At 42.0% G+C, this 27,585-nt stretch overlaps 1 protein-coding gene across 4 annotated transcripts; it reads right to left on the reverse strand.

Moving 5' to 3' along the window:
- Window positions 1–81: 81 nt before the first annotated feature.
- TMC5 (transmembrane channel like 5) lies at window positions 82–26,197 on the reverse strand. Of its 4 annotated transcripts, none has more exons than XM_081965695.1 (23): window positions 26,016–26,196; window positions 20,711–20,878; window positions 19,313–19,497; window positions 18,355–18,462; window positions 17,575–17,679; window positions 17,208–17,307; window positions 16,476–16,566; window positions 16,112–16,360; window positions 14,890–15,041; window positions 12,685–12,829; window positions 11,670–11,825; window positions 10,424–10,590; window positions 9,934–10,012; window positions 9,139–9,236; window positions 8,303–8,398; window positions 7,443–7,518; window positions 6,991–7,124; window positions 6,612–6,785; window positions 5,073–5,151; window positions 4,194–4,277; window positions 2,127–2,231; window positions 1,143–1,179; window positions 82–404 (listed from the first exon to the last, which is right to left on the reverse strand). In XM_081965695.1, exons 2-23 carry the CDS (start codon window positions 20,791–20,793, stop codon window positions 289–291), a joined length of 2,619 nt encoding a protein of 872 aa, XP_081821821.1. In that variant the 5' UTR covers window positions 20,794–20,878; window positions 26,016–26,196; the 3' UTR covers window positions 82–288. The 4 variants fall into 4 exon arrangements, with proteins under 4 accessions (XP_081821821.1, XP_081821822.1, XP_081821823.1 ...); XM_081965696.1 differs by lacking the exon at window positions 26,016–26,196 and adding an exon at window positions 25,374–25,447; XM_081965697.1 differs by lacking the exon at window positions 26,016–26,196 and adding an exon at window positions 25,321–25,437.
- Window positions 26,198–27,585: the final 1,388 nt, after the last annotated feature.

The raw sequence follows: 27,585 nt of genomic DNA on the forward strand, positions 1-27,585 counted from the left end.
ATCAGACTTCCATGATAAAATGAATTAACGCAGACTGTTTCCTCAAATGCACAATAGGTTTTGGTGAGGTCTGAAGAGAGAGATTCTTGTCATAAGGAATGGTTCGGTGCCTTCAATTTCTGAAGTCATAATAAAGTAAAACCTCATCAATTTATGAGTGGCCAGTAATTTTATTAAAAAATTCTCATTTTATAAGAGTTCTGACGGTTCCTGTAAATACCTTATTTGTGCAAATAGCAAAATTCTAGATAAAAAGTGCTCGGTGGGATGCATGTATCACTTCATTCTTCACTTCCACCTCAAGCTTTCTTCGTCTTCCATTTCCCATTCAGCCTCTTGCCTGGCTCTCAAAGCTAAAGCCAGGGCATCAGATGCGCCAGCATTCCGGGTTATTTCGCCAGCCTCTGTTACAAACAAAAGGAAGAAAACTGATGTACTGTAGCTCAGAATAACAGAATTGAAAGGGACCTTGGAGGTCTTCCTAAAAACCTACCCCTAAAAATTTAAAATACAGGCTAGAGGGACCTGTACAGGCTTTTAGGATTTCTTCTCCAAAAACACATCAAAATGCCACCCCTATTGAACACCCAATTCTCCTGCCCCAGATGTGCATGCATTTATGTGCCCCGCACGATCAGAAGAATCACCACGATTTCTAAAGAGGTTGGCCAAACTTTGGATTTGCCACCGGATTCCAGTGGCACAATTTGGAATGCTCTGGGATTTATCTCAACTTTTTTATAGAAGGCTCCATGAGTAGGTTTTTTCTTCCCATCCCACAAACCAAATACCAAGAGAAGCTTTGTTGACTTGACATTGTCCCCTTCAGCCTCTTTCTACACTTCTAATTGTGTCACTTCTCCTTCGAGACAACACTAAAGAGGAACCTTGTGTCAAGCTTGACTTCCGGTGACAACAGTTCCTTTCTCCTAACCATGTTTTGACTTTCCAATCTAGCCTGTGGTCATAATACTGGCACTAAACATAGTTTACTTACTTTGAGATAAGCAGCATCAAGTAAGCACGGTGATCATCCATGCTCTCAAATTAGCGTGTTGAAATTGACTTTTGATGAAAAAGGCCCCAAGCATCCATTGTGTAACATACTGATATAATCGTTCGGCCTAACACTTAGTACTTACCAGGTTTAAAGGTGGCCATCGCAGGGTGTCCAACAGACTGAAAAGGAGACAATCATAAACTTTGGTTAGAAATACAGAGCACTGTTTTAAAACATTATAAAGCATCTATATTTATGAAACCAAACACCTGATGTTTATCCTGGTAGGTAGCACTCATTCATACTACTGATTTAAAGACTGCTAATATGGTTTTCCCAGTTGCAATGTCTGGCTGTGAAATTTGGACCATAAGGAAGGCTGAGCACTGAAGAATGGAGACCTTTGAACTCTGGTGCTGGAGAAGACTCCCGCGAGTCCCTTGGACTGCAAGGCGATTCAACCAGTCAGTCCTAGAGGAGATCAACCCTGACTGCTCTTTAGAAGGCCAGATCCTAAAGAGGAAACTCAAAGACCTAATGAGAAGGAAGGACTCACTGGAGAAAAGCCTCATGGTGGGAAGAATGGAGGGCAAAAGAAGTAGGGGACGACAGAGAATGAGGTGGCTGGATGGAGTCACCAAAGCAGTCGGCGTGAGCTCAAATGGACTGGGGGATAGTAGAGGACAGAAAGGCCTGGAGGAACGTTGTCCATGGGGTCACGATGGGTCGGACACAACTTCGCAACTAACAACAACAATAAAACCCCAATGTGTTCATAACACATTTCTCCTGCCCTAGTGGAAATTAGGATAGCCTCTCTGCTTTTCCTTAGCATCAACTTCATGATGGGACACTTAGAGAAACTGCTAAGGACATGTATGGTTCAACCATCTTCAGAGAGGTATCCTTCAGATTATAATTTCTATCTTCTCCAAATATCAACGTAATGTAGCCCGGATGGGTCAAACAATATGGCCACAGTTGGTGAAGTATAACGGGAGGTGAAGTCCGACCTATCTACAGGACAGCATGGAAGAGTTGGCAACTGCAATTTTGAATGCTTTTATGTAAAGGCAAGAGCTCTAAAGTTTGCTCACACTCCACCCTCAACTGCACCTGCTATTACCTCAGTAGAAGACTCTCTATCTTCAGTCCATGGAAAGGGATCCACGTAGCTGGGCAGCAAAACAGAGCTTTCCTCCTTAGGTAGCTGGCTCAGAGACAAGTCCCTCTGGAAGATCAATCAAAATTTGGCTTACTTTCTGTTCTTGACTCGCATTGCGTGTGACCAATTATATAACCCACCCTCGCCTTCTAGTAACAAATCTAAGATAATTACTGTGGCCATACAAGCTTCACCAAGGTCACCCAAAGCATGCTACAAGCTCTCTTTCGCAGGTTGGAGAACTTGTTTTGGTAAAACAATTCAGAGAGACAAACTCTGCTTCAGAGACAACCAATCGCAGTCCATTTCCAAGCTGTGCTTCCAGGTAGTCTTAACAACAGCATGGTGACAATGTTAACGGTAGCGTTTTGTTTACCCCAAAGAGCCTGTCATTATAACCATCTTTATCTAGGCCTAAATATCAGCTTGACTAAATGGCTGGATCGTGGTTCTTTCTTTTAAGTAGATGGCTTGAATTCCTTTTGGGATGTATTATTGGGATCTTGGCTTTGGATCAACTGACTCATCCTAACTTTATCCCCAGATGTACTTCCTTCAGCTAATTTTTTCATCCAGGTTGAGACTCAGTCTGGTCAAGCTGTTTAGCTTCTGAATTTCAAGACTTGGATAATAATAATAATAATAATAATAATAATAATAATAATAATAATAATAATAATAATAATAATAATAATAATAATAATAATAATAATAATAATAATAATAAAAATTTATTTCTTAGCCGCACCCTCCCCCGAAGGACTCGGGGCGGCGTACAATAAAACACATAAGAACAGTATGGACAATACACAAACAAAATAAACGAATACATGTACATAGAGGAGGTAGGAAGATGAATAAAAACAGTTAAAACACAATTTAAAATCCCCTAATAAAATTCCTAAAGTCACAAAATTAAAAAACCCGTCAGGAGCAGTGTGAACGAACTATGATTGAGCCAGGCCAGCTACTTGAAATAGGTGGGTCTTGAGCTTAATCTGGAAGGCGCGGAGGTCAGAGGTAGTCCTAATATCCGGGGTAAATCCGTATCCAACGGGTGCAGTTGACTGAGCTGGTCAACTAAGGCATTCTTCCCTAAATCCAGAACTAGTTAAACACAGTAATGGTCACCCCGCTCCGTTTTTTTAAAGATTGAAATCATATTGGAACAATTCAATCACAAATTTCCCCCACCCTCTTCCCTCAAACTTTATCTAACTTTGCTTCTTGGGTTAGTTAGAAATTCAGCGATTTCCCACTGCTTAAAGGTAAAGGTTCCCATCGCACATATGCTAGTCGTTCCCGACTCTAGGGGGCGGTGCTCATCTCCGTTTCAAAGCCGAAGAACCAGCGCTGTCCGAAGACGTCTCCGTGGTCCTGTGGCCAGCGTGACTAAACGCCAAAAGCGCACGGAACGCTGTTCCCTTCCCACCAAAGGTGGTCCCTATTTCTCTACTTGCATTTTTAAGTGCTTTCGAACTGCTAGGTTGGCAGAAGCTGGGACAAGTCACGGGAGCTCAGTCTGTTAGGGATTCGAACCACCAAACTGCTGACCTTTCTGATCGACAAGCTCAGCGTCTTAGCCACTGAACCACCACGTCCCTCTGTTTAAAGAGCAGGCAAATAAAGTTCTAGGTATACCTTTCTAGGTATACCTAGATGTTCTAGATATACCTAATGTTCTGCAGAGAACATTATTCTTGCCAACCAAAAGACTCAAACACAAAACATGAATATGTAAACATATGTTGTCTCCCCGCTCTCTCCCAACAATTGGTGAATGGTCTTTTCCAATTTGTTGTTTCCCAAATAAAAATGAATAATCTTGGACTGGTTCATACATGCTAAGCCATTAGAGAGTTTGATTGATATGGGCTTAGTCCCTAAGGTTTATGAGGCCTGGCTTAACAGCTGAGCATGTTGGTGTACTCCAGCCAATTGCGGCTTTTTCAGTAAACCATTATTAAACAACCAGCATATGCGATGGATACACCTGGTCTTCAAAAGGTTTAAATCTGCAAAACTGACCTCCGGTTGCCTTCTCAAAGAGGGCAACTTAGAAGCTTGAAGCTCACGTAATTTCTTCAGTAGAAACATTTTATCTTTGCCTGCCTATAAAAAAATCAAGAAACACTCAAATAAGAAGGGATGGTGAGTTAAAGGAATTAACTTCAGTGATAACACATAAACACACACACACACACAGAGAGAGAGAGTCAACTCTCCGTGTTGTCATGGGGACAGAATGAGTGGGAATGCATTCCATGCATACTGTCGGCTGGAGTCAGATCTCAGATTACTGCAGCCGGTTTGGGAGGGGTGCACCTATAGGGTAACGTGATTTATGGCACAGACTGAGGGGAGGGAAGGAACAGGGGTAAAGTTCAGAAATAAATCAAAGCACAGGCTTGACTGCGAACAGATATTACCTAATGGAGCACCTAATAAATCACTGGTTTTGTATTAAAAACCTGACTCGATAATTATGAATCAATTAGGGCATCTTTAGAAAATCTGACACAGGCATCCTTATAGAAGCAGCTACTGTGGTCAAATCTCTCAAATTGTTTCTCCTGATATTCAACAAAGCTACCTGTGGAAGATGACCAGGCTGAGCATGTGGGAGGGGTTAAGCGCATCATCAGTCATGGGTCTCTTTACGCTTCCAAGAGATCTAAGTCCAGCCCCCCCCCTTTGAATTCCTTTCTATTTTTTATCCCCTGCTACTTTCCCTTGACCATCAGTAGTTCAGATTCTTGTTAAGCTTACAATAAACCTTTATACCCATTTGAACTGCCTGGAACTCCTAATTTCCCTGGTGTTTGACAATGCCCTCCTGTAATTTGAGCTAGTTTGCCTGGATCCCACTATTCCAGAGTGACCGGATTTCTCTGAGAAAATACCTACATTAGCAATTTGCTCTTGTAGCAGTTTAACCATTGTTTTTCGTCCACTGATGATTTGCAAGAAAAAGTATATCAGCACCCTAAAACGGAATCAGGAATGTAAAATTACTGTTGGCCAATAAATTGTGTTTCATATTCTTATTCGGTGTTGACTTTTTTCTTTAAAAAAAAGAACATTTCTCAGTCAAGATCCCACATTACCCTGAGCTACAAATATTCTCCTTTAAAGGTAAAAGTGCTCATCTCCGTTTCAAAGCCGAAGAGGCAGCGCTGTCCGAAGACGTCTCCCTGGTCATGTGGCTGGCATGACTAAATGCCGAAGGTGCACGGAACGCTGTTACCTTCCCAACAAAGGTGGTTCCTATTTTTCTACTTGCATTTTTACATGTTTTCGAACTGCTAAGTGGGCAGAAGCTGGGACAAGTCACGGGAGCTCACTCCGTTACGAGGCGCTAGGGATTTGAACCGCCGAACTGCCGACCTTTGTGGTCGACATGCTCAGCATCTTAGCCCCTGAGCCACCGCCTTCTTTATTGGTACCCATATGGGAATCAAAGATTTCAGAAAGCACACAAATGGGAAAAATTTGCTTGTAAGTACAGTTCCACCAAGGAACAATTTTTCTTCCACTGATGGTATTAACTAGTTGGATAATGAAATGTCTGCAAGAACAGAACCAAGGGAGCATCAATGACTACTCAGACAGGAAAAGCCTTATTACCATATTTTTCAGAATGTAAAACGCTCCAAAGTATAAGACGCACCTAGCTTTTGGGGAGGAAAACAATGGAAAAATATCTGCCTCCCAGCAATTTGCCTCCTTGCAACAAACAGCAAACAGCATAGACAATATACACAGTTTGTAGTGTTATATTTCAGACTATACTTGTACAGATGCTGTTAAAAGTAATGTGCTTTCTGGGAGTATAGTTATTCTCTGCTATTTAAAAGAAGATACGATAGCACTGGGCCTCTTCAGATCAAGTATTTATTTTAAAAAGCATCTTCATTTTGTTAAGTTGCCTAGAGTAATAATAAAAGCAGTCTTTAAAAAATAAGTCTAATAATTTGAACATTCTATAGGCATTTATAGTTGTTGACTTACTCCTTGCAGCAAACAGCGTGATTAGCACAAGAATAAAAAATCTGCCTCCCAGCAATTTGCATCCTGGAGCAAACAGCAAGTTTCACTTTCAGTTTCTCCCGATCATCAGCTGTTTCAGGCTGCAGGGATTATAGCCTACTGAAGTCTCTGGAAGCCCCCCCCCCCCCCCCCGTTTGCTACAAGGAGGTGAACTGCTGGGAGACAGAGGCCAAAGGGTGGGGGACGGTGGGTGGGGCTACATTCAGTGTATAAGACGCACCCAAATTTTCACCCTCTTTTAGGGGGGAAAAAGGTGCATCTTATACTCCAAAAAATAGGGTAGGCTTTTAGGGCACATATTTTATCGAAGTCCTGCATTATTAAAAGAGTCCCTTTAACAAATGGGTCCCTTCTCCATCCCACCTCTTTTTTTTTTCCTTTTAACGGGAAACTTACAGCACAATGATTGAAAGGATGAAGAAGAAATGGGTGCTCTCGATTAAGTTGTGATAGATCCACACTACCCATCCTGAACTCGGGGAAGAAGTCAAGACTGCGATCCAGCCAGAGATAGCTTCAAAGGGTGCTGTTAGACCTCGGAAAGGGCCACATGCTTCCGAAGGCTTCCGTCTTGGAAAATAAAGAGAAAGAGAGAGAGAGAGAGAAAAAGGACAGGTTCTTTTTATGTAAACATAAGTCAGCTTAGAGGTTTGTTGAAGGAAACATTCGTAAACGCTGCGCAGCATCAGAAACAGCACTGGATATCTGCAGGGCCTTGAGAAGGTCTTGAAGACTTGAAGCTACTTGAAAAGGGTAGACCCAAAGAAATTCTCACCTCCAGACAGTGACGGCAACGACCGAGAGGACTCCGGTGAACGATGGGAAAAAGAGCAGGAAGACAAAAACTGTGTTCATTTGGGACCCTCGCCAAGCTTTGCGGGGAGGCTGGCAGTTCTTCAGCAGGCTGATCTGGGGGAACAAGGCAGAGAGACCACTGCTCCTTTCACATCCTTTCTTTAATGATTCTATTCAACTATTTCTTTGATATTGGGATAATTCTGGTCCTGCGGTGAGTTGTCCCACAGCGAATTGGCTGTGGCGGGTTGTCGTAGACCCAACTGCGTGAGTTCTGATCATTCTCATCCTTGTGCTGTTCATCCCCCTGAACAGAGAAACCCTGATCTGTGGGTTTATGTACAACTCATAGCAGCAAAAGGCTCGAGGGAGGGAGAACAATGCAATTAAGGCTGGCCTGGAAGAAAAAGCAATTACAAAAAGCAGACTAACCTTCTTCACACAAATTATGATGAAAAATGTTATCATCTGGATGGCAGGAAGCAGAGGGGCGAAGAAGATCCCAATCCTGAAGAAAAGAGGGAGAGAAAGATATTTGAGTAAGAATTCAAGGACAGGGGTTGTTCAATGTAAGCTGAGTATTTATTTATTTATTTTTGTTCTTGGATAAGGGTACTTAAGGGACTCAGTGGCTAAGACGCTGAGCTTGTTGATCAGAAAGGTCGGCAGGTCGGCGGTTCGAATCCCTAGTGCTGCCTAACGGAGTGAGCTCCTGTTACTTGTCCCAGCTTCTGACAACCTAGCCGTTCAAAAGCAGGTAAAAATGCAAGTAGAAAAATAGGAGCCACCTTTGGTGGGAAGGTAACAGCGTTCTGTGCGCCTCTGGCGTTGAGTCATGCCGGCCACATGACCATAGAAATGTATTCGGACAGCGCTGGCTCTTCAGCTTAAAAACAGAGATGAGCACCGCCCCCTAGAGTCGGGAACGACTAGCACATTGGTGCAAGGGGAACCTTTACCTTAAGGGTACTTATACATCCATCTATCAAGAGCCAAGGTGATGCAGTGGTTAGAGTGCAGTACTGCAGGCTACTTCAGCTGACTGCTAGCTGCAGTTCGGCAGTTCAAGTCTCACCAGCTCAAGGTTGACTCAGCCTTCCATCCTTCCAAGGTGGGTAAAATGAGGACCCAGATTGTTGGGGAGCCATAGGCTGACTCTGTAAACCGCTTAGAGAGGGCTGTAAAAGCACTACGACGCGGTGTATAAGTCTAAATGCTTTTGCTATCTGGATTTATAGCCCACCTCGTGAATCTTCAGAATGTGATCTCCCCCCCCTCCCCCCACAACTCACCATGTCAACGTCTGAGCGTAGATCAAATCCAAAACATTCCGAGCGATGTCGAATTCTGGCACTCCAAGTTTTTTACAGCATTTGGTGCCAATAATTCTGAAACGGCAGATTTGTGAGTTAAGAAGTTTGGCAACATCTTTTTAGAACAGATTAGGCAGTGGCTCTGCAGAAAGGCATTCTGGATGTGTAATGATTTGTAAGGAATATTTTCCAAAAGAGAAGTTGTGTTGTTGTTTTTTTACTCCGTTTGTTAAGCGAATCTTTACGGTTTTACGTGAATCGCAGTCATTAAGCAAATCCGTCTTCCCCTATTGACTGTGCTTGTTAAAAGCCAGCTGGGAAGTTCGGAAATGGGGATCACATGACTCCCCAGGATACGGCAACTGTTGTAAATATGTGCCAGAGGGCAAGCACCCAAATACTGATCATGCAAGTGTGTGAATGGTGTGGTGGTTGTACCCCGTTTCCCCGAAAATAAGCCCCTCCTCGGATAATAAACCCAATTGGGCTTTTGAGCGCATGTGCTAAAATAAGCCCTCCCCTGAAAATATTGCAACACAGCAGCAGCCATGAGGTGACCATGCTCGCCGCCTCCTACACTTAAAAAATAATAAGACCTCCCCAAAAATAAGACCAAGCATTTACTTTTGGGGGGAGGGTGTCAAAAGAAAATAAGACCCTGTCTTATTTTCAGGGAAACACAGTAAGTGCAAGGACTGGTCGTCCTTTTTTTCAGAGCTTTTTAAACTTTAAACGGTGCCCAAAAAATGGTTGTAAGTTGGGGAGTATTTGTATGAAAGTTTGATTTGGATCAAATTACAGACTTATGCACGTACCGTAGTAGAAATTCGCCAAAGAATGAACCGAGGAGGCAGCAGACAAAGTCTGCTATAAGCAGACGGTATATATCTTGACCAATGAAGGTTTCCCAGCACTAATGGGGAGAAACGGAGATTTTAAAAAATAGTCATTTATTCATGCAACATGTGAAAGCCAGTTCCAAATCTGTGAACATCAACTCAACAGAATTCTCAGCAGTGGTTGCGCTGGCTGGGAAATTCTGGGTAAAAACACGTATGTGCCTGGAAAATATCAGAGAAGGCCGAGTTGGGCCCACAAATCTTGTTTAATGTACTGTGTGAAGTACGCAGCTATCTTTCAGTAACCATAGTTTATGGCTTAATGTATTGTACAAGACTGATCTTTAGAAGGCCAGATCCTGAAGAGGAAACTCAAAGACTTTGGCCACCTAATGAGAAGGAAGGACTCCCTGGAGAAGAGCCTCATGCTGGGAACGATGGAGGGCAAAAGAAGAAGGGGACGGCAGAGAAGGAGGTGGCTGGATGGAGTCACTGAAGCAATCAGCGTGAGCTTCAATGGACTCCAGAGGTTGGTAGAGGACAGGAAGGCCTGGAGGAACGTTGTCCATAGGGACACAATTGGTCAGACACAACTTTGCAACTAACAATTGTAAAAAACCAGGCAATGGCAAGCTGATCAATGGACCCTAGGTATCCAAACCATGGCTTAGCAACAATTTCTGGATTCAGCCTGAGTGACAGAAGACCTTGCATCGCTTTACAAGGAATTTTGCGCCAGTATCAAAACATGTTTGGGGAAAAAAAACCTACCTCCACTTTGGATAGAGCTACTTCGTTGAGCCAGTAGTAGCAGAGGATTCCAATGATCGATATTTTCAGGATGACATTCCTACAAAGAGGAAGCAACAGCTCTCAGGGTTCAGAAGTGTGGGATGCCCACAATTGTCTCCTCGAAGTCTGTTCCAAACGGAGTTGGGGATTTGAAAGCAATTGTCTGTTCATGGAAAAAGAACTTCCCTCTCCCCTGTTACAGTGGCCAAGGTAGTGCATTAGGATGTAGACCACCCAGTCCCCTATCAGCCAAAGAAACTCCAGGGGGGGGGGGGGGGGAATGGGACTTTGAGCCAGCTACTCTCTCTCAGGCCAACTCACACCCAAAGAGATGGATGGCTGGAAAAACTGGAGGAAGGAATAAGCGATGATCAGAGGTGAAGGATTACCTGCACAGTACATAACAGCTAAATGGCTTGATATGGTGTGGTTTTCTTCAAAGGAGGATAAAAAGGACCCCAGTGTATACCTGATAATACCAGTGTAGATCTGGTGCCTGGGATAGGTGAACTTTTCAACCAAGCTGGAGAAGGAGTACAGGAACGGCATCACGTGGTTAAGGAGGCTCACCACAATGGGCAAGATCAGCATGGTAGCTTCATTTTGCAACTGTGTATTTTCCTCACTCAGAAATAACTTGAAAGAGAGCAAAAAGAGAGAGAGCGAGAAAGAGAAGAGAAGCTTTTGTTGAGAGCTCAAAGTAATTTGCTTGAGTGTCAGGCCTGGAAGCCATCTTTTGCCTTGGGCCTTCAAGCCTGTCACATTTTCTGCTGTGGGAAAACGGGAGGGGGGATTATATGGAGTATGGGAGATGTATAGTCAAAATAACATTCCTTTCTCAGAGAGTCAAGGACACCCTGCCCTGCACCAACCAGCCACTTTGGGAGGGATCTCAAGACTTATTTTACACTTCCTGACTTTTAAGAAGGTTGATGACTATGGTATCTCGGTCCACCCACCTCTCTTGAATTTGGAAAGCAGTTCTCAGCTCAATACTTGGAATCAGGGCAAAGCAACTAGAAGAGTTGAAGGAGGGACAGGTTGAAAGCACCAGTGACCCCTGTGACTGGAAGCAAGGGCAGGATGGGTCCCCTATCTAGACTTCGTTTCAATTTTAATTTCATAAATGTAAATAGGAGTTGCATCTAATTAACTACCCTGTTTCCTGAAAATAAGACCTCCCTGGAGAATAAGCCCATCGGGTTTTTGAGCGCATGCGCTAAAATAAACCCTCCCCGAAAATAAGCCCTGCCCGAAAATATGCAACACAGCAGCAGCCATGAGGTGACCACGATCGCCTCCTCCTGCACCTCAAAAATAATAACACCTCCCCGAAAATAAGGCCAAGCGCTTATTTCGGGAGTCAAAAGAAAATAAGGCCCTGTCTTATTTTCGCGGAAACATGGGTAATTACATCCGTATGATGACTCCTTCGGGATTTTCAATGTTCCCCCGTCCTTCAATGCAGCTTCATTAAAAAATGACAACTTGTAGCAATGTTTGGAGAGACTTTATGGGCTACACCCAGGTTGGGTGGAGAAGAAATATATCATCCTAAAATCAATCTCAGTCCCTCCATCAACACACTGTCAAGAATGTACAGTCATGTTTAAAACCCATTCCCAGAAACAGTATGCATTCATTTATTCACGCTTTAGTAAAGGTACGGGGGAAAAGCCAAAGAAAGGGTAGGAAACCAAAGAATTGCAGCTGACCTCTAAATTGACAAGGGAAAAGAAGTAAATGCCAGCGCATGAAGCCACCGCGAAGGCCAACGAGAGAAACCACATGGCCAGATGAATCAAGAGGCGTTGAATCCTTTGTTGCGGGGAAAGCTTCAGAGATTCAATGTGCATTTCAGAAAGGGTCTCCTAGGATGAAAAAAGAGAGGGTCGAGACGTTAGAAGCAGGGATTCAGGTCTGGCTTTGCACTCAATCACTGCCCTAAGAGCCCTGGTGACACAGTACTGCAGACTAACTCTGCCCACAGCCTGGAGTTCGATCCTGACGGGGTTCAAGGTTGACTCAGCCTTCCATCCTTCCGAGGTTGGTAAAACGAGGACCCAGATTGTTGGGGGCATGAGGCTTACTCTGTAAACCGCTTAGAGAGCTCTCTAAAGCGCTGTGAAGCGGTATATCAGTCCAAAGTGCGATTGCGATTGCTACTGTTAAGTTTCAAACATTCCACATTGGGAATTAATAAAGGAGAATATTTGTAGCTCAGGACTGAAGTCCTTGGTGCTCTCTGAGCTTGGTGGTTTTCTTGCAGACATTTCTTGCCTTACATCATCAGTGCTAGAAGGGAGTAAGGTGTGTGGAAGGAAAGAGGAGGAGGAGGACTATGGAATCGGAGGTGCTCTCTGGCTTGGTTGTTTTCTCGCAGACATTTCATTACCCAAAGTCGTTAACATCATCAGAGTCTGGGTAAGGAAATGAAATGTCTGGGAGAAAACAACCAAGCTCAGAGAGCACCAAGTACCCCTGATTGGGAATTAATTAGCACAATTGAAGGGTAACAGTAAAAGATTGTGTATGAATATCATCTTATGTATCAAATATTTCTCCTTTCTACTTCTCAAAAGGAGATGATCAAAGGATGAGACCCAAGGAACGGTGAGAAAGCCACGGACCACACAATGAATTATTTTCTGCTCTTGTCAATTCTCCGGGGGGGAAAAAAATGACCTCTCGATGCATTAATCATCTCAACGCGACTGTTGTCACCTTTACCTTGATCTGCGTGCTGATGTTTTTCTGATTCATCTGCACAGCTTTCTCATCCATCACATTGAAGTCCCAGATGCAAAGCAGCTTGGCAGCGTTTCCCGAGTGCATCTGAGGCATACCGATGTGGTTACGGAAGGATTTTGCCATGCTGTAGTGACCAAGGCATAGGGAGAAGAGGATGGAGAAAGAGAAAAGATGGCATGCATCTTTAGATAACCTTTTGCACATCCACAATGGGGGGGGAGGGGGGGGAAATTGCATAAATGTCATTTGGAATGCTATTATTTCAATCTGGTTTATAATTTGGTCTTCAAACTTCTGGCCAGGTGGCAGCAGACAGTCCCTGGTAAAGAAAGACCCTCAAAGTTATATATACATACTGTGATACCTTGGTACTCACTGCTTTGAAACTCATCAAATTTGGTACTCAATGCATTTGGATGCTAACATTCTGTCCCAGTACTCATCATTTGTTTGATACTCAACGCACAAAACTAGAACTTGTGGGTGTCAATTGTCTTGTGACTCCCTAAGGTAAAGGTAAAGGTTCCCCTCGCACATGCGTGCTAGTCGTTCCCAACTTTAGGAGATGGTGCTCTTCTCCGTTTCAAAGCCGAAGAGCCAGCGCTGTCCGAAGACGTCTCCATGGTCATGTGGGCATGACTCAATGCTGAAGGCACACAGAACGCTGTTATCTTCCCACCAAAGGTGGTACCTATTTTTCTATTTGAATTTTTTATGTGATTTTGAATGGCTAGGTTGGCAGAAGCTGGGACAAGTAACAGGAGCTCACTCTGTTATGCGGTGCTAGAGATTCGAACCATCGGACTGCCGACCTTTCTGATCGACAAGCTCAGTGTTTTAGCCACTGAGCCACTGCGTCCTGCTTGTCACTCACTACATTATTCCTTATGGGAGAAATTTATTTGGTACTCATCACGCCTCCCGGAACGGTTTAACTATGAGTACCACTGTACATCCTTTTTTCAATTTGATGGAATTTTGAATACTTGGCGAAAGCCCTGATAAATTAATCAGCCAATCTCAAAAGTGTGTGGGTGTGGGTTGTGTTACAGACACACACAAAAGAAAACTGCTCCACTAAGCTGAAAGCATAAATTCTTGAGATTAGCCATATCCCAGTTTATGTCAATGCAGTCTAGTCTTTACATAGGTCTTTTACCACTTTGTGGTAAATCAGCATTCTTGTGGCCTATTCTCTCTCTCTCCAAGGCAACTGCTAGGGAGAGGCTGCGTGGCCAGGTCCAATTACAAGCAACATAATAAACGTAACCAGGAAGAGAATTAAAGGAACATTTATTTTTAAAAGTCAATTGCTTCGCAGTGACCGAAGTTGTTAATTTGCCCTGGCTGTTCCTTTTGCTTTTCATTCTTTTTTTTAAAAAAGCAGCAACCATTTCAGGAGCGTTTATTTAAAATAGTAGAGAGAGATTATTCAAGGTACTAAGGTATTAAAACTCTTGCGTCTGTCACCTTTAACTGAATGAAATACTGCATCATAAAGGTAAAGGTTCTCCTTGCACATATATGCTAGTCGTTCTTGACTCTAGGGGGCGGTGCTCATCTCTGCTTCAAAGCCAAAGAGCCAGCGCTGTCCGAAGACGTCTCCGTGGTCATGTGGCATGACTCAATGCCGAAAGCGCATTGGTTCCTATTTTTTCTACTTGCATTTTTTACGGGCTTTCGAACTGCTAGGTTGGCAGAAGCTGGGACGAGTAACAGTGGCTCACTCCGTTACACGGCTCTAGGGATTTGAACCGCCGAACTGCTTTCTTAGCCACTGAGCCACCGCATCATAGGTTAATCCTTTTTGAACTAGATACCTCAACTGGGCTACTATGCAGAATGCCTCCAAAATCCAGGATTCCTATGGAATTGAAATTTTATGCCATCAACGTTATCATAAAAGAGTTTCTATCATAGTACAACATTTCCTAGGCTGATGTTTGACTTGCTATTTAGTTCAACATGCTAATGTTTTCAAGGCTGATCCATCTCTGAACATTATTCCCACCCTTTCCACCGAAGGTTGTAGGTTAGAAGCTCTGTCATTGTGGAAAGGACTGAGAAGTTTGGTAAAGGAATATCTCTGAAAGGATGACTCCATGGGTCATGGGTGATCTAGTGGACTATTAAAGACCACTCCCCCCCACCCCCATAGTAGTCCCAACACCTTAACCAACGTACCTGTAGATCAAGCTCAGAAAGCAGATGATAAAATAAATCCCAATTGTGAAAATGTAAGCCAGTTGCATATAATACGGCGAGGCATTCTCAATTTTCGCTATTGTACTGTTGGTATAAAAGCCGCTGTAGAGTACTGTGTTTGTAAAATAACCCTGGGACAATAAGAGAAAGTAGTATCAGAATTCGAGAGGTCAGCAAAGTATTTTTATTGATAGTATCAGTTGTCTAATACTCTTCCCTCTCCATAGAGGCAGAGAAGGTTTATGGCCTGTTTCACACTGGGTTTATTTTGTAACTTACTTACTTTACTTACTTACTTGGTTTATTTGATGCCCATTTTGCCTCGAGGTAAAAGCAAGCTCTTTTTAGGATGCTTCCCTTTTTAAACAGGTATTTATTTTAACTGTTTGCTTTAACAGGCAATTAAGAGTCACATACCTTACTAAAACATGCAGAGGTTTGCTTGCTGGGTTTAGCACGTTGTATGAATCCAAACACTGAAATGAGGGCTCCTTGCTGCTCTCAGAGAAATGTTTATTTTTTTAAGACGTTCCATTACCCAAACTAGGTAACATCACTGCTAGTGATGACTAGCACTGATGATGTTACCTAGTATGAGTAATGAAACATCTACAACAGGGGTGTCAAACTCAAGGCCCGCAGGCTGGATCCACCCCATGGGGTGCTTAGATCTGGCCCACAGGGCCACCCCGAAAACAGAGAAGGACCTGCCCGTGGTGCCTCTGCCAGCGAAAAGGGAGCGCGGGAGGGCTGCGTGCAGCTCTGCTTTAGCTGGCAGAGGGTTGTAGGAGGCTGTCGCAGCCAAAAATGGAGCTTGAAAGCCCCGTTTTTGCTAGCAGATCACTTGGGCCACTACAGGCGCCCCCGACATGAGTGAAGTTGAGCTGGGCACGCCCATCCCAGCCACGCCCACCCCACAACTCTGATGCAGCCCTCAATGAAATCAAGTTTGACGCTCCTGATCTACAAGGAAACAACCAAGCTCATAGAGCATCAAGTCAACCCTGAGCTACAAATATTTTCCTTGATTGCTAAACACTGAAGTCTGTAAAAAGCCACGATTGATGGCTTAGCGGGTGAAGTGAACCCAGCCCCCCTTCGCTGAATCAACAAGCCACAATTAAATCCATCTGGCTGGTAGAGTGGAAAGAAAGAACAGCTCTGTCTTCATTTTTTGTTTTCATTTTATAAACCTACGTACAGCTCCGGTTAAAAATTCCAGGCTCGTGAAGGAAAGGTGATTCGGTTGACCGGCGATGAGTTGAGGAATTGCAAGGAAACTGAAGTTGATCAGGAAGGAGAAAAGGTTGAACATGAGGAGCCACGTCAGGAACACAAAGTAGGAATGGATGCTGGTCCCAAATTGGCTGCCAATGTCTTTGAGTGCCTTCTGCCAAAACTGGAAGAGCTGAAAGCAGTCGACCAAACTGTTCTTTAGCTGCCGGAAGAACTGGGAGAAGAAAGCCAAAATCACAACCGAACAGGAGACTTGGCTAAATACAATAGGTAAGATTCTTCTTCCTCCTCTCAACAAGTGGTCCTTCTTCCACAACATCTCGCCTTACCAAAGCTGTGCTGTAGAAGCATTGGGCGCAGCAGTTAAGTTGAGCATCCTGGTTGTAGGACTTCTTTTTTTGTTCTGTTAGAACACGGTTCCTGTCGAATATCAAACAGCAACAATAATATAAGGCAGATGGGTGGAAGCAAGCTCTTTTCCAACTCATTCTATCTGTTTCAGCTCATTCTAAATTAGCAAGGGTAAAACAGTACAGTCGCTTAACTAAAAAGTATGAAACTCCAGGAGTTGTTTGGAAGCAGCTTTTTTCCCTATTTCATTCTCCTCCTTTCAAGTAAGACTGACTTCCATTAGCAAAATGAAACCACGTGCACAACATGCTTGCTTAAACATTTAAAACCCTTTGCCATCTAACTATAGAATATTTAGGTATTTTGTACCTATAACCGCCTATAGAGCAGCTGACGAAACAAAGACAAAACAGTTCTACATAAATCCAGAGAGAAAATTAAAGTGAGAGCCAAAAACAGTATAAAAAGGATTTTCCAGCATTTCAATTAAATGATCTTTTTCTATGTCTAATAGAAACGTCTGTAGGCAAATACTTGCTAGATATGTATAACGTCTGAATGCAAGTGTACAGATGTTTATGTACATTTTTCCTAGATGCAGAGAAGAAGAGGAAAAAGGAGGAGGTGAAACATTTACATTTAAAAGGATGCATTTTTAATCCTTGTACATTAACTTAAGTACCCTCAGAATACAAATATGTGCCTGCTACCTAATCTCACGTTTTTCTTTCATTGATCTGGGAATCTTCTGGATTGCTTTGACTCTTTCATGCGTGGACATGCTTGACAGATCGCTGATTAATTTTTCTTCTGCAAAAATGAAGATGGCAATAAAGTTAGGAGAGTGGTAGGGTTTATGCATCCCATAAAGCTGTCATGATTCACTGATTTCAGGTACGTTGCTTTGAGTGAGCCAATCCCGTAGGTAGGAGGCAATGCAACCTCACCAAAGCAAACAAGAATCTTTTGTATTCCTATCGTCAATGATTATAACAACAGCAATCGGAGTTCCTGGTGAGATTTTAAAATTTATGTACCCACGAGAGCAGAATTAAATCAAATAAATAAATAACTCACCTTCTTTCCTCTTTGCTTCTATATATTCTCGGTCTAAACGAAGCAAGCTGGGCCTTTCAAAAGTGGCATAATTGTGTCGCCTGCTACGCCTCTGGACAATATTTACTATAGAAAAGAATTCACCATAGCAAGTTTCAATGAATTTGCAATTAACTGCACAATAATACATGCATAAAAAACTGCTGATGACCTTCTACCACTGCACCATAGAGAGTATTTTAACTTAATGCACCTGTCTATGGTTTGCCAGTTGCACAGTGGCAGTTGGGACAGCACTCCAGAGGGTTAAAGGTCATTGCCCAGAGGATCATTGGTTGCCCTCTCCCCTTTTTGGAAGAGCTTTATAGCTCCCGCTGCCTTGGGAAAGTTCAAAATATTCTTAAGGATCCATCTGACCCTGGGCATCCCTTTTTTTGAACTATTACCCTCTGGCAAGACGGTACAGGGTAATAAAAACAAGGGCAAATAGGCTGAATAACAGCTTCTATTCTTTTCTGCCAGTAACTATATTGAATTCTACTGTATAGTGCAATATTAATGCAATACCAGGAGTTTTCAATTCCATTGTATAGAATGGAAAGGAGGTGTGTTTGTGTTTTATTTTTATAGTTATAATATATACTGAAGATGGCAATGAATTTCGTTGTACGAGGTGCAATGACAATAAAGTAAAGTAAAATAAAATAAAATAAAATAAGCAGAAATGCATGCCTGCTAGCCTAGAATTGCCGAGTCAGTTCTGTACATGTCAGCCAGGACATGAATTGCCTTAAATCTTACCTCTCTCTGATGCGTCTGAATAACTGTCTGCATCCTGAATATTGAAAGCATGACTGGTGGTAGGTAATATCCCTTCAGATTCTGGTTCATATTCAAAGGAAGGATTAACTGATGAAGGCAAAAAAGACAAATATAGAACGAATTGTTTACTCCTCTTGTATCGCATATAAACTGGAAGCGTATGTCTTCTTAACCAACGTTTCTTATTCCGTGATTGACTGACTAAGCTACAATGGGCTACGCCAAATCATAAGCTGTGGTTTGCAAGCCACAATGGCTGCAAGTTCAATACCCCAAAAATGACACAGCTGATAAAGGTAAAGGTAAAAGCTTCCCCTTGCACATATGTGCTAGTCGTTCCTGACTCTAGGAGGCGGTGCTCATCTCCGTTTCTAAGCCGAAGAGCCAGCGCTGTCCGAAGACGTCTCTGTGGTCTTGTCAGCATGACTAAACGCCGAAGGCACACGGAACGCTGTTACTTTCCCACCAAAGGTGGTTCCTATTTTTCTACTTGCGTTTTTACGTGCTTTCGAACTCCTAGGTTGGCAGAATCTGGAACAAGTAACGGGAGCTCACTCCGTTAGGCGGCGCTAGGGATTCAAACCGCCAAACTGCCGACATTTCTGATTGACAAGCTCAGCATCTTAGCCACTGAGCCACCGCCTTCCTCAAGTATACTTAGCAGCGAATCAAATAATTGCTCCAAACATTAAAGAAATTTTAAAAATGCATGTTCTCAGACATTTTGGCATGAGGACTATTTCAAAGCTGGCTAGAGAAGACTAACCAACTCAGCTTTTGCAGCTGTTTCAATGCCATTGTACATTCAAACAGTCACGAAACGAATGGCTATTAAGTCAAGGGCTACTTAGGCAATATAGATATAAACGTATTGCTGTACTGTAGACACCTCAAAGTCATCTGCCTTGTTATCTCTACATTCACTGGAGCTGCATACCATATGCCTTTTCATGTGGGCTTGTACTGGGCAACTCAAACCCATAATCTCTTGGTGGATATTCGGCCTTATCTTGACTCTGCACTAACTTCAGAGGTATTAGAACTGGTTCTCCTTCCTTCTTGTCATCCCCAAAGGGGGCGTAAGGATTGTCTGAAATGTGAGTACTCCTTTGAGAAGGTTTTCTGCAGGACAAACCGAAAGGGAGAGACGTTAATAATTATCCAAACTTCATAAAGGCACCGCTTTCAAATTCACCTACCCATGTCACCAAATCCTGGTAGAATGACAGTTAGTCCTTGCCTTACGACCACCATCGTGTCCAAACTTTCTGTGGTTGAGTTTTGCTCCACTTTACAACCTCTCTTGCCATGGTTGTTAAGTGAATGACTGCACTTGTTAAGTTAGTAACACGGTTGTTAAGTGAGTTTCGGTTTTCCCATTGACTTTGCTTGTCAGAAAGTCACAAAAGGGATAGAATCAAGATCACGTGAAGGGTTAATACCACTTTATAATGCCTTGGTTAAGGCCATACTTGGAATATTTGCATCCAGTTTTGGTCTCCACGATGTAGAAAAGATGTGGAGACTCTAGAAAGAGTGCAGAGAAGAGCAACAAAGATGATTAGGGGACTGGAGACTAAAACATATGAAGAACGGTTGCAGGAACTGGGTATGTTTAGCTTAAGAGAAAGAAGGACTAGGAGAGACATGATAGCATTGTTCCAATATCTCAGGGGTTACTACAAAGAAGAGGGAGTCAAACTATTCTCCAAAGCACCTGAGGGTAGAACAAGAAGCAATGGGTGGAAGCTAATCAAGGAGAGAAGTAACTTAGAACTGAGGAGAAACGTCCTGACAGTTAGAACAATGAATCAGTGGAACAGAAGTTGCCTCTAGAAGTTGTGGATGCCCCAACATTGGAAGTCTTTAAGAAGATGTTGGATAGCCATTTGTCTGAAACGGTATAGTGTTTCCTGCCTAGGCAAGGGGTTGGACTAGAAGACCTCCAAGGTCCCTTCCAACTCTGCCATTGTATTGTATTGTATTGTATTACATGACCCTGGGACACCACAACTGTCATAAATATGAGTCAGTTGCCAAGCATCTGAATTTTGAACCCATGACCATGAGAATGCCACAACAGTCCATGGCCCTTGGTGACTCAAGGTGGCTTACAGAATATAAAAACCACATTCAAAACAATAACACTAATTTTAAACTAATTTTAAAAATCAAATAAATTTATATAATAATAAAATCATAACAAAATCACTCCCCGCCCCGTCGACAACAGATCACATGAGCCATTTAATGGGTTAAAAAAAAACTTTTTTAAAAAAAAATCTCTATCCAGACTTTTTTCTAAGCACGTACTATATGCTAAGGGCAAACTTACAACTTGTCGATTTCCAATGTTTCAAAGTTGTGGTAGTCAGGGTAGTCGGGATTTTCGATGATATCATCGTAAGAAAAAGACATGATGGATCCAGATGCTGGCCTTTGCAGGAAAAAGCCCCTGGAAATTTACTTAGATCGTCTCGGTTCTGCCAATCTCATCTCGAACCTATTTTAAAAGAAATGAACACCACAGATGTTATGGATGTTACAAGAGAGTATTAGAGAGTTCTTCAGGAAGGCATCTCTTTTTCAGCTAGCTGGCAAAAGTAGCTATTTAGGTATCTACTGAATTCTAATGAATTAAGGAAAGAGACGGCTTTACTTAATTCATGTTGAAACGGTACTATTTCTCGTCAGTTCTGTCCTCTTCAGGCCAAAAATCCTAGTAGTTTTATCTAAGGACAAACACAAACCTAGCAATATTACTTGATGCAGAAGTTCAGGGCTCTGCAGTAGGCTGTGTGTGTGTGTGTGTGTGTGTGTGTGTGTGTGTGTGTATCTATCAAAGAGACAGAGAATAAATACTTTATGACTAGCAAATGATTGGGGAAGCAATAGTCTGCCATTTCTTTCTTTCTTTTCTTTCTTTCTTTTTTGTCCTTCCTTCCTTCTTTTCTCCATGTTTCCCTCCTTCTTCCTTCCCTCCTTCCCTTTCCCTCCCTCCCTTCCTTTCCAAAACGACAATTTATAATCAAGAAACAGATTACAACAGACACAGTTACAGGGAAATTCTATGTGTATTTCTGTAAAGAGAGTCGCGTATCTTGCACTACACAAAAAAAATCATCTGACAGTATAAATACTAGGTAATTTATTACAGTATTATATACATTAATTATTACGCTGCCACTTCCTCCTTTTCCTCAGAGATCCTGTTTGTGGGTATCACAGGTCTCTGTCTACATGTTTATCTCCCAATCACATCCTGTAATCTTGTTTGGTAAGAATGTTTTATTATTCCCACCAAGTGATGTGCTTCCAGAAACAAATCACCTCCAATGACCCCTCTGCGCCACTCAAGTATCACAAACAATTCTTGAAAATTCAGAGAATCACTGCGTTCTTCCAAAGAACTCAGGAAAATGCAAAGGCCTTAGTGATTTTCACCCTGGCATTAAGAGACGAAGGTCAGTTATTTGCATGTTGGAAAAAATGCTAATGTCAGCTACATAAAGAGCATATGACAGATACCCGTCCAGAAATAGCTGGCAGTTGTAAAACAGAATTTATTATGCTGAGCTTAATAAAATAATCTCAACTTTGATCTGATTTCAAGGTACTTCTCAATTACTTTACAACTACTTTTGTCCCATCACAGAAAAACCACTGTGATTTTTTTTTCCCTGCTCCTCTTCCACAGTTTGGTGTTATTTTTATTATTGCATTTTATTTATTTACTGTTAAATTTATATGATGTAAATTTATTGGAGTTTAATGCAGAGGTGGGTTGCTCCCGGTTCGGTCGAATCGGTAGCAGCGGTGGTGGGAGGCTCCGCCCACGCGCCCAGATCCTTTTGCGTATGAGCAGAAGCATCGCGCATGAGTGCGGACATGCACAAACCGGTAGTAAAAAAATTGAAAACCTACCACTGGTTTAATGCAATGAGTACTATTTTATGTTTTATTGGAAGCCTCCATCCCTGTGGTTTATTTAAAAAACCATGTTAAAATAACGTTTAGAGACTGCATCTGATATTTTTCTTTGTTTCATCAAGCTTTTGGGCTTTTTACAAATATTATTTCTTGGCCTTCCTGGAGAACTGTAATTATTTATGTTATTTATGAAACAAATTTATATGGCTGTCCAACTCACACACAGTGTCTTTATCCATTTGGGGAGAGGGGGGTTAGAGATCTTGTTTAGATTGATCCTTTCAATCAGATCTTCTTTTCAATCAGATCATCTTTTCATAGACTATTTTTAACTGCTCTGAAATTCTATCCAGGTTGAAAAGAAGGAAGAAAAACTGTTTCAGAAGTTTGAAACAAACTTGCATAATTTTTAAAATTCTACCCCAATTGAATAAATGTTATAATATCATAGGTATCGTACCCGAATATTTTAAAAAGCATTTATAACCTCCACCATTCACTGAAGTTAATTTATTTTATCTTTGCAAACACTTCTCAGATGACCGTGAGCTGGAAAGATAAAACTGATCTGCCTTTGGTACCAGTTCCACTTTATAATTTAATGAGACGTATCGTTTTCACAAAAGTTATTTACAAACTCATTTACAGTTCAAGAGAAAGAAACCCAGAGTCTTTTTTTTAAAAAAATTACACAAACTGGTTCGATCGCCATCGCATCAAGTTTATAGAGTACACTTTTGTTGCCCAGTTTTGCAAAAATAAATAAATAAATAAAAGCTATTTGTGCAAAAAGCTGTAAAAGGCTGACGCCATTTCAAGAGGTGAAACTGTAACTTACTTCTCACTGATTAGTCAATTTGGGTTGTATGGTTTCAAATGAGTTGCATATTTATCCATCCATACTTCCAGAAAGAGAGCAAGAGGGAAGGAGGGAGGGAAGGAGAGAAGGAAGGAAGGAAGGAAGGAAGGAAGGAAGGAAGGAAGGAAGGAAGGAAGGAAGGAAGGAAATGGATGAGGGAGGGGAGGGAGGGAGGGAGGAAAGGAGATAAATGAGAAAGGAAAAAGGGAGGGGGAAGGAAGGATGGAAGGAGATGGATGAGAGAAGTGAGAGAGTGAGGAAGGAAGGAAATGGATGGGGGAGGAAAGAGAGGGAGGGAGGAAAGGAGATGGATGAGAAGGGAAAAAGGGAGGAAGAGGAAGGAAGGAAGGAAGGAAGGAAGGAAGGAAGGAAGGAAGGAAGGAAGGAAGGAAGGAAGGAAGGAAGGAAGGAAGAGTGTTGGCTAAACCCAGATTGAAAGTTTTAACTGCCAGCTCCCCCATAGTCATGTGATTGCATTTGGGATGCTTGGCAACCAGCCAACACTTACCACCATATGCAACATCACATTACCACAAATAATAACAAAATCATAATAATTATTTTTGCTGGAAACCAGCCTTGCAATTTCTGATAAAAAAACACTAATTGGGGAACAATGGATTAACTTATTGTCCACTGCCCCAAAAGGTAATAAAAACAGGTGTGGTCACATGATAACCTACTTAACGAGAATGACCTATGACCAGAATACTGGGCTCAATTGCGGTCATAAGTTAAGGACTACCTGTTACCGAGGAGCCCAACAAACAAATCATTGATAGAACACTGCTATGTGCAAACTCAGTCAAAACGAAAGAATGAAAGGTTCCCACCTGATGCCTGATGTATATCAATAATGATCCTGTAATGGGTACAGGTAAGAAACACAGGTGTGCTCCTGTGTATTAAACCAAATGTGTCCAACTCATGGCCTTGGATAGCTAGGAATGCGGCCCCAACCGATCATAAACTCTTAACTTTATGGTGTGATTATAGTATAGGCATTAACTATACTATATATATATATTTATATGCCATGCAACACATTGGTCTTCACTCAACGCTGCCAAGACAAGCCAAAAGATTGGATACCCATGAACTAAACTCAATGGAGATCACTTGAAAGCACCCAAGTATGGACTTGAATAGTTAAGTGCATTTACATCCATTTCTATGAAAATTAAGCCCAAACTATTTATTTAGGAGCCCCACCTGATATGTAAACATTGCAAACAATTGATAAAGCCGTTTGTGTTTTTGAGAGGTTAGTGGGATAAAACAAACAATGTTGATAGGGTTACCACTCAGCAGATAAAACAGTTAGAATTTTGTTTGTATTTGATATCAGTTTACATCCGAGAATACCGGGAGGAAATGAATGGATGTTCTTTCTGTTTAGGTAAGGTAAAGGTTCTCCTCGCACATGCAGACTAGTTGTTCCTGACTCTACGGGACGGTGCTCATCTCCGTTTCAAAGCCAAAGAGCCAGCGCTGTCCGAAGATGTCTCCGTGGTCATGTGACCGGCATGACTTAAACGCCAAAGGCCCACAGAATGCTGTTACCCTCAGCAGCGGCCGGCTGAGCTGTTGGTGAACTTTAGCAAATCTTTTGACACTAATAATCATTAATCCAACTGGTCAGATCTCTTTTTCCCCGGTCTTCCCCGGTCCAATAAATTGCGTTTACTTCCTTATGAGCAAAACCCTTGCAAGTTCCTTGTAAAATCAGTATGCAATTACAATAGAGAACAAAAGAAAAGCTTCGAGAACCTTTTGAAAAGAAAGATTCTAACTTTAAAAGGCCAACACTTCAGCGGATCGCAGGCGTAGTTGCAGGACATACCTATAGTTTGGACAACTGAGTTTTGGGGATCCTTCATAAAGTGAGCACAAGGACAGTTTGCATGATTTAGATTGCATATGGTTTTAAGAATTGTACTTGGGAAATTAAGATTCTCAGAATTATCTTGGGATATTTATTGACTGGCTTGTTTTAACCATAGTTCACTGAATAAATTGTAAGAGTTAATATATGATGTACTTTAGCTCACGCTAAAACAATGATTTGCAATCAATGTCTAGGTTGGTACATTAAAGTAAGTTAAGTGGCTTTACACAAATTGTACACAATTAGGAATTCTCACAGCTTTACCTACTTGGCAACACTGTTGAACAGAGAAAACAACACAAAGGGATTAAGCATAAATACCAGTTAGAACTGCTTAGAGAAGTGATGGGAGATAAATGTTAAGAAATGAAATAAGTTCTCCGGTGAGGAAGAAGCCCTGAAGGAGGGGGAAAAAAACCACTTTATATACAATGTGGGATATCCTAGAAATGGAGGAATGGAATAAAAAAATGCAGAAAACAATAATCCTGCAAGGAAAAGTAATTTTGATCTCTGGATTTGGAAAAGCAAGGAATTACCAGAAGAGAAAATAATGTCCCTTTTGAAAACAACAGTGTTGAAAAAGATTAGGGGTGAAATGATAGCACATTATTTGAAGGGCTGCCACATAGAAGGGGGGGGGGGGGGTTTCCACCTATTCTCCAAAGTACCTGAAGGCAGAACAAGAAGCAATGGGTGGAAGCTAAATCAAGGAGAGAAGCAACCTAGAACTAAGGAGAAATTTCCTGACAATGAGAACAATTAATCAGTGGAACAGCTTCCCTCCAGGAGTTGTGAATGCTCCAACACTGGAAGTTTTAAAGAAGATGCTGGATATCCATTTGTCTGAAGTGGTGTAGGGTTTCCTGCTTGAGCAGGGATTGGACTAGAAGACCTCCAAGGTCCCTTCCAACACTGTTATTCAGTTATTCCATCCTGATAGGAAGTCTTAAAGTTACTTACCCCTCACTGGATCAGTATAAATTTCAGATTTCTTGGCTGCACAAACGGCAACATTGGTTCAGATCATGCCATCTTTGCAATTCCCCCTTTTCTTGGAAAAGTTGGCCTAAGATCCTGGGGGGATAAAAAAGAAAGAAAAGGAAGACGAGAGATCCGTAACGTATCTTTGGAAGAAATGCCAGTATCTGAAGTGCAGCTGCCAACTCACCCAAAGTGCCAGAAATTCAATCTTCGTCCTGCAGGGTGCACACACTCACTTTCAGTTTACAGACAGGTGTGTGCAGGGGGAGGGAGGGAATTAACTCACCTTGCTACAACCAATCTTAGGCAGCCAACCTGAGATCAAATGAAGTAGATTCTTCTGATCCTAGATTACCCTGCCTTGGGCTGGTTTTGATTGTGTGACCATAGTGTTTCTACTTCTATACTTTGCTCCTTTGGGATTTTACCTATTTCAATTCACTTTGGAATTTTTTTTCTACATCGCTCTGCTATTGCAGTTAGAGAAGAGAGCATTGTTATTGTTGTTAACATATTCTGCCACTTGTTACTTTTAGCCTTTTACTTAAATTTGTACATAAGGAGAGGCCAATAGGCCAATAAGAGGGTCTTTCACTAGAAATCTTTAGTCTTCACCCTCTTAAGTCCAAAGGAAGTTTTAAATTTTAAAGAAAGCCTGGATTGCCAGAAAAGCAACAGATAAATCAAATAGCCAATGTTTGTTTTCTTTCTTCTTCCACATCCAGGCAGAATGTATCACCGAGAGTACTTTTTGTATGACTCATGGAATTTGTATTGTCCGTATTGTCACAGGAAGCGGACAAGGTGTATATATTATTGGTAATTAAGTTCCTAGCAAAAGTAGAAGCTGAATGTGTTTGTCCAGTTCAGAACAGAAAAATCTTGCCATTCAGGGAACGCCTGATTTTTCATATGATAAAACCTTATGATAAATCAGAAAATCTCTAAGATGCCCTAATCCTGTCTTCCTAGTTTATAACCCTAGTTTATTGAGGTCACCACAAACAACCCACATTTTGCTTAGTGCAATGGATGACACAAGCCTGGGTTAAACCTGGAGAAGACAATTACATAGTCATACAAGAACTTCCATTTTTCTAGGTACCGATTCAAGAGGATGACAGTTTGGGGAGCTTCCATCTGAAACTCTGGACAATCTTGGTTACCTTATATGATGTAAAAGATACTGGAAGCCATAGTTCCAGTGTCTGCAAAGCCAATGGCTGGTAAACAACTGTCTTAATGGCAGATCAGGCTTCCTCAGCTCCATCCTGGAAGCACAACATAGCTATGACGTGCAGTCCTCGTCTTACGACAATTGAGGGCAGAATTTCCATTGCTAAGGCAGTTGTTAAGCAAGTCACACCCAATTTTACAATCTTTTTGCCATGGTTGTTAAGCAAATCACTGCAATTTTAAGTGAATTTCGTGATTGTTAAGCATGTCGGAAGTAGTTCACAAATGATGTGACGGCATGGCAACCAACATAAATACGTGTTATATACCAAGCACCCAAATTTTGATCACACAATCGTAGTGATGCGGAAAC

This window comes from Natrix helvetica, assembly GCF_964273705.1.
Source record: "Natrix helvetica genome assembly, chromosome: 13".
Taxonomy (NCBI): Eukaryota; Metazoa; Chordata; class Lepidosauria; order Squamata; family Natricidae; genus Natrix; species Natrix helvetica.

Coding starts and splice junctions, on each gene's coding strand:
- TMC5 (XM_081965695.1), bottom strand. CDS start 20,793: ATGTCTTTTTCTTACGATGATATCATCGAAAATCCCGACTACCCTGAC. Junction 7,519..8,302: donor TACGCTCAGACGTTGACATG/GTGAGTTGTGGG, acceptor TCTTTTCTTCAG/GATTGGGATCTTCTTCGCCC. Junction 1,180..2,126: donor ATAGAGAGTCTTCTACTGAG/GTAATAGCAGGT, acceptor TCTCCTTTTCAG/TCTGTTGGACACCCTGCGAT.